At 30.5% G+C, this 6374-nt stretch overlaps 1 protein-coding gene across 1 annotated transcript in view; it reads right to left on the bottom strand.

Annotated features, from left to right (window-relative positions):
* The window catches only part of LOC106685320 (general transcription factor 3C polypeptide 1), a gene marked incomplete in the record, with an annotated part of 47426 nt that overhangs the window by 17268 nt on the left and 23784 nt on the right, over positions 1–6374 (bottom strand). The window contains 6 exon segments of the mRNA XM_067045955.1: positions 300–508; positions 584–695; positions 2829–3013; positions 3080–3214; positions 5611–5749; positions 6027–6289. Of these exon segments, the coding sequence (XP_066902056.1) occupies positions 300–508; positions 584–695; positions 2829–3013; positions 3080–3214; positions 5611–5749; positions 6027–6289 (1043 nt within the window).

Here is a 6374-nt window from a genome sequence, read left to right as displayed (position 1 = left end):
CTCCACTCCTATGTTTCGACCATTCTCAGGGATAACTTATTTTAAATATCACTGTTATAAAGTTGTTAAAAAAGTTGCAGGCTACCTTTGTCAAATTATATTTTTGTCTATCAACTTATTTATTATCCAACTAATTTACTTTTTCTCATAATAATCAATTTATACTTTTTATTATAACCTTATCACCTAGAAGTATTGTTGATATAGTGAGTGTGTTTGAGGAAAATGCCCCCTCACATTTGAATACAAATTCAAGATTCTGCCAATAACTTAAAAAAAAAAAAAAGAATAACATTTACGTAATGGACAGCTGGTATGGCGAAGAAGCCAGAGGAAGACAATCACTTCCTGCAGTTTTCCAACGTTTGTATCTTTTTCGACACGATACAACTGACATAGCACGGCATTTGGCCATCACAGACCGCAATAATCTATCAGGGTACTGTTGGTAAATATAGAAAAGGTGTTGAGAATATGAAGTTTTATCAGTAGTACAACACAAAGAGCTCTGAAATCATAAAACAAATAAATTAATAACATAACTTCCTTGTATAATAAAAATAAATTCCGGTATTTTACATACATGTATGACAGAATTCACAACAGAAGCTAAGATGTCAAAATTCTTGTGAACTTCTTGAAATGTTCCATATCTTAAGGTAAGTGTGCGTGGTATAACAACTTGGTACTTTTCTCTGAAAAAAAACAACATATTTGCTTACATAATACAAAAATGCTTATATTATATAATAAATCAAAGGAAAAATAAAGGAAAAAGATTATAGAGGTAGATCATTAAGTAAGGCTTTCAACTCATTCTTATTCATCATTTATCAAATTATTTATTCCTCCACATTTGATCCCAACTTGTAGGGTTACAATTGCATCTATAGCCAATACATGCAGTAATTTATTATTTTCATGTAAAATGGGTTCTACATTCATCAACTAATTATGAAAGTGTATGGTGAAAATTTCATGACAGTTCAACAAGTTTGCAAATGGTACAAAGAGTTTAAGGTAGCCCAGGAGGGGGGGGGGATTGCCTATTTTTTGTGCTGCTATTATAGCGAGTAGGTTGGTCGATGTACAACATGACACAATCTCACAAGAGAAGATCATAACTAAAAAAAAAGGCCATCCTTCCCACCCCAGTAAGACCCCCAGAGAGTGATAGTCCAATATCACTTTTGAAATATTTGCTTAAAATGGGAAGAGGAGACTTAAGATAGTTTAATTGAGCAGTATTTAATAAACGCCAGAAATTTAAAAACCGGTGTGAATTATCACCACTCATGATGAAGAACGAATGGAATACTATCGAATTCTGATGAGACAATCAAAAGGACTTACACTTGGGTGAACAATGCCCTGCATTGACAAAATAAGTAAGTGAAGAGGTCACTCTCTAAACCAATAGATATCTTTAATAAGAAGATATGAAAATTGGAGCAGCTTCTGCAAAATGTCTTGGATCAAAATGGTGATAACATTAAAAAACAGAACAATGTTTTAGCTTTCAAATGATTTTAGTTGAATTTGAAAAAATGAATTTAGTTTTGAAAATAGATGTTGCTTTCTACATTTAAGAAATTTCGGAACCTAACTAAACCATTAGCCTCCATTTCTTTTCTTTCTCTCTTTCTCACAGTAAACTTGTGTGAGAGTTGTTTATTGATTTTATATATATATTCCATACCATCAAGAGCAAATGGCTTATAAGAAACATTGGTTTATATGTATTTTCATAACATATTTAAAAATTCAGACATTTTAGAAAAAATAAATGAAATATGAATTAAATATAAAGTAAAGAAAAGATATAGAAAACAAATATATAAACATAATATAAAATATGAAGAAATAATAAACAAGAAATACAAAGTAAAGAAAAAAATTTAATGAAGTATAAGAGTGAATATAAAGAATAGTATGTAAATAACATAAAATAAACCATCAAACCAAAAATGAAAATAAATTAAATAAAGACCAACATCCAGAATAATTATAAAAGGAAAATGGCCTGGGTGTGGTCAAAAGAACTCGTATAGTAATAAAATATTTATTGTGAGCCAATGTTTCATCCCACTTTGCTTCATCGGGGCTAAAAAAGATATAAATAACTAAAAGAATGTAACAAAGTAAGATAATAGATAAAATTAAATAAAAGTAAACTAAGCTATATATAAAAATGAATTAAAATATGTGAAAGTTTACGTAAAAATAAACTCAGTAAATTATAGTAATTTTTAGCCATATCTTAGTTTACTTCTATTTCATGTAATCTATCCTCTTACTTTATTACATTATTTTAGTAGTAACTATCTTGTTTAGCCCTGATGAAGCCCTGCAAAGTGAGGTGAAACAATGGCTCACAATACATAGTTCATTACTATTTCAGTTCTTCTCACCGCAACTGGACCATCTTTCTTTTTTTATATTACACATGGTCATCAACGATCTTCCAATATCCAGAATAATTAAAATTGGCAGTCTATAAACAGGCTAAAAATAATGTGACTTTTTTTTAGCCAAAGATATAAGTTCTCTTTTTTATATTTTATACAAACGTGCTGAGGCGTAGGCCAGGACAGAACTTGTATGGCCACTCATAATCTGTCCGGATAAAGCATTCACACTAGTCATTAGTAGCCAGTAAATGTTTTTCCACTAAGTCCAAGTTCAGTCATTAATTGTGTACTTCACTCTTTGCAGTAGTTAGTAACTGATACGAATTTATGAAGCAGTTATTGAACGATGTTATTGAACGATCTGCCCTCGTAAATTGCTTAAATGTGGAAAACAAAAATTTTTTTATATGTACTCACTGAAATTCTGCAAGTGATTCTGGAACCGAAACATCAATATTTGTATTGTCACTGTTGTTGATGTTTTTCAATTTCTTCAATAGAGCATTAACCAAATTCACAAAAATTTTATCATATTCTTGTTGGTAACCTTTAGGCCCTTCGCCTTGAGCTTTTAGCAAAGCGTCCAGTTTTTCCATAGCTCCCTAACATAGAGATTTAATTAATATATAATAATCATAAAAAATCACTTAATGAAATAAACAACTTACATAAAACTTCACATTTATTTCTGGGTCTTGTTTAACTTCTTCCAAACATAAATATACGCTATGGGCAGTAGATGGGTTTTTCATCATATATCTCATTCGTCTCTGGCAAGCTCTTGAAGTTTTATTCCTTGATAACTGAAAAACAAACAATAGTCAACCTTGTAAATTTCTTTAAAATAAATTATATCATTATTATATATTTATTTGCTTATGAGGCAACCCCCGTGCAAGCAGTTACAATATATAGTTTTATATATACATACATATCATTGTTGTTATTTAAAGAATAGTAAATTGAAAATCATTTATAAAATCCAATAACAAACAATACATACAAGCAAGGATATCTAAATTCCTCACATTAAAACAAATAACAACTATACATCCTATTGAGAAGATAAGTATACAGCTCTAAATATAACATTTTGGGTTACTTAAATAGATAACAGTTTAAGGTTCAACTGTGCGGGTACTGAAATAAATTCATATAAATAATTTAGGCTAATATTATTTAGTTTTGGCATGAATCGAATTGGGTTCTCTTGATGAAAGGGACAGTATGTACAAAAATGGAAATCCTCTCAATCCTCCAATGCCGTTCCATCACAAGCAGGACAAAGCTTCTGTGGGTATATCCAAAGTATATTTGGGTGGAGTGACACTAAGAGTAATTGCATATTTATCGGAAAGTCTTAATTAGGCAATCATTCTCAAGAAAGCTATGGAGCAACTGATTTTAGGTTAGGTAGCTTTGAGGAGCATCTGCTTTAATAAAAAACCCACCTTACCACGATTAGAGGTTGATTCTCATAATAGCAAGAAGTCTTAACACTAGCTTTTCAAGATCTCCCCTCATTCTAACTTTAATACTTACCGGATCATTGGTTCAATTGAACATTGGTTCGATGGATCGATTGATTCAATCAATTCGATTGAACATTGGTTCAAATATTCCAAAGATCTTCAGAGGTTTACTAATCCTCACTACCAAATTACATTGCAAAGTCAACCAAATAAATTATGTTTGGTATTAATATAATTTTATAAACATAAAAATATATAAAGAATCAGATGATAAAATGAGAAATATTCAATTTTTTATTAATCACTAACCATAGATTGTAAATGTAAGCGAAATGTATTTACAATCCTGGAAATAAAACGATCTGGTGGCTTATGTTTTTCAGCCCTTTCAACAGTGCTTTTCACATTTATTTTACAACAAACCTCCGATAGATGACTGCTTACATTTGTTGTTCCACTAGAAAAACATCATCACATTTATCTTTCAGACACTCCAATGAGTGTATGATTGGAGTATTTTATTCTCTTCAATAAGAAAATTGTAACGATTTTCAATGACTAGAAGAAAGTGTAGTAAGTGATCTGAGAGGATAGAAAAATGAAGTCAGAGCCATGCTTATCCCAGGTCTCGCAGCCGTATATCAGAACTGGCTTTATCATGGCATTGTATACCCTTAGTTTCAGATTTTTAGAGATTTTTCACGATTTCAGTATTCTCGACAAGAAGAAGAAGGCTCTGTTCGCACTTGTTATAATACGTTGGTCTATCTCAGTCCTTTGATCATTTATTGATGTTATTGTGGAGCCGAGGTATTTGAAACTGTCTACTTTCAAAAACTATTTGCCATCCACACAGACCATGTCATTAGGGTGGATAAAATGAAGTATTAGAAAATTAAATAAATAATACAAAAATGATGAAGACTTGGATTTGTCTGATGAGATATAAATAAATTATGTCAGACGTTTTGCCCCACTTTGGAGGGCTTCATCAGGGCTGTTCAAAGCGAACGGTTGAACAGCCCTGATGAAGTCCTGCAAAGTGGGGCGAAACGTTGGACATTAAAATAGTTTTAAGCTATTTCTTCTTTTTTTTACCGCAACCCTGACCATCTCCTTATATTTAAATCTTTACAGTCAACTATGTATACATATATAAATAAATTATGATATTTGCTAACATATACACTTGCTATCAAAGACGCTGCAGCAGAAATTCATAAAAGAGAAAAATATCCCCTATTGACTGAGAAGTCCTCTTTCTTGTTCAAAGAAAATTTTATAACAAAATGAGTTCTTACACATTAATATTCAGTTATACAAACCAACAAAATAAATTACAGCAAAATACATTCTTAGGTCTTTTAAGTCATTCTTGAAAACATTACAACTAAATAAAAATAAATTTCAGTAATTTAGTAAAGTTTTTTTTGGCAACCTAGGGATAAAGCCTGTTTGTATAAACAACAGTAGTTAAATACAACTAACTTTGGATTTGTTTACTACTGATGATGATATTTAAAAAAGTGTTATATGAATGATAATTTTTTTTTAATGAAAATTTGTATTTTGTATCTTCCAATTCAAACATAAAAATGAAAATGACTATTGAACACATCCAATATAGTTTGTATGAAAGTCAAAAGAGCAGTTTCTACATACATTAAAAAAAATATGAATATCAATGACAGCAAGAGTGATAAAAGTAAGAGGCCAGAAAAACTTACGGGATATGTTGAATGTAAAACTTCTCGTACAGCACAGAAATTTTTAGCAACATGTCGTCTCTTATCAGGGGACAAATATAGAGAAGCCACTTTGCAAATCAGTAGAAGGTTATCTTCTATTGGAGACCAATCAACTCTCCTAGAATTCAAAACAAAAGAAGAAGTAAAAGAAAGTTGAAACTTCTAGATTTAATTATTTAAAATCAATATTCCATCAGATTTCAGTCATTGATAAAGTAAATTCCTTTTAAAAGACACAAGACACAAAAAAATATTTGAATTAAAAGAATTAATAATCCCATGGAATATTGGAATGTTTCTGAAGCTTAGTAAAAGAACAAGCAACCAATGTCTGTTGTTTTAGTTAAATCACAGGCTTATGATTAACAAAAACATTAATAATGAATTTCACTTACAATTTCACCATCCTCGATAGTGCATCTTTATCTTTCTGATCGTAGTAAGGTTTCCTTGCGTATTTAGTTTTTCTCTGCTTCACAATTCTTGTTTTCTTCTTAGAAATTGCTTTTGATTTCCTCGCTGTACTGGCAAGTTTGAAATGTGGTTGTGCTGTACTACTTTTAACTTTCTTTAGTTTCTCAACCGACGGTGCTGGAGGTTTTGGAACTGTCGGAGCTCCTTCATGCACTTTCTTCTTTCTCAATGATTTATTGTATAGCTGAAAATATATTCATTATTTGATGAAAAAAAATGAAAATGTTACTTTTTGTTCATTTTATATATATTTAAAGTTAATTTATAAT

The sequence above is a fragment of the Halyomorpha halys genome, unplaced genomic scaffold, assembly GCF_000696795.3.
Source record: "Halyomorpha halys isolate HHAL.00 unplaced genomic scaffold, Hhal_1.1 Scaffold32.1, whole genome shotgun sequence".
Taxonomy (NCBI): Eukaryota; Metazoa; Arthropoda; class Insecta; order Hemiptera; family Pentatomidae; genus Halyomorpha; species Halyomorpha halys.
The sequence above is the reverse complement of the archived record's forward strand: the minus strand, read 5'-3'. Positions and strand labels throughout refer to the sequence as shown.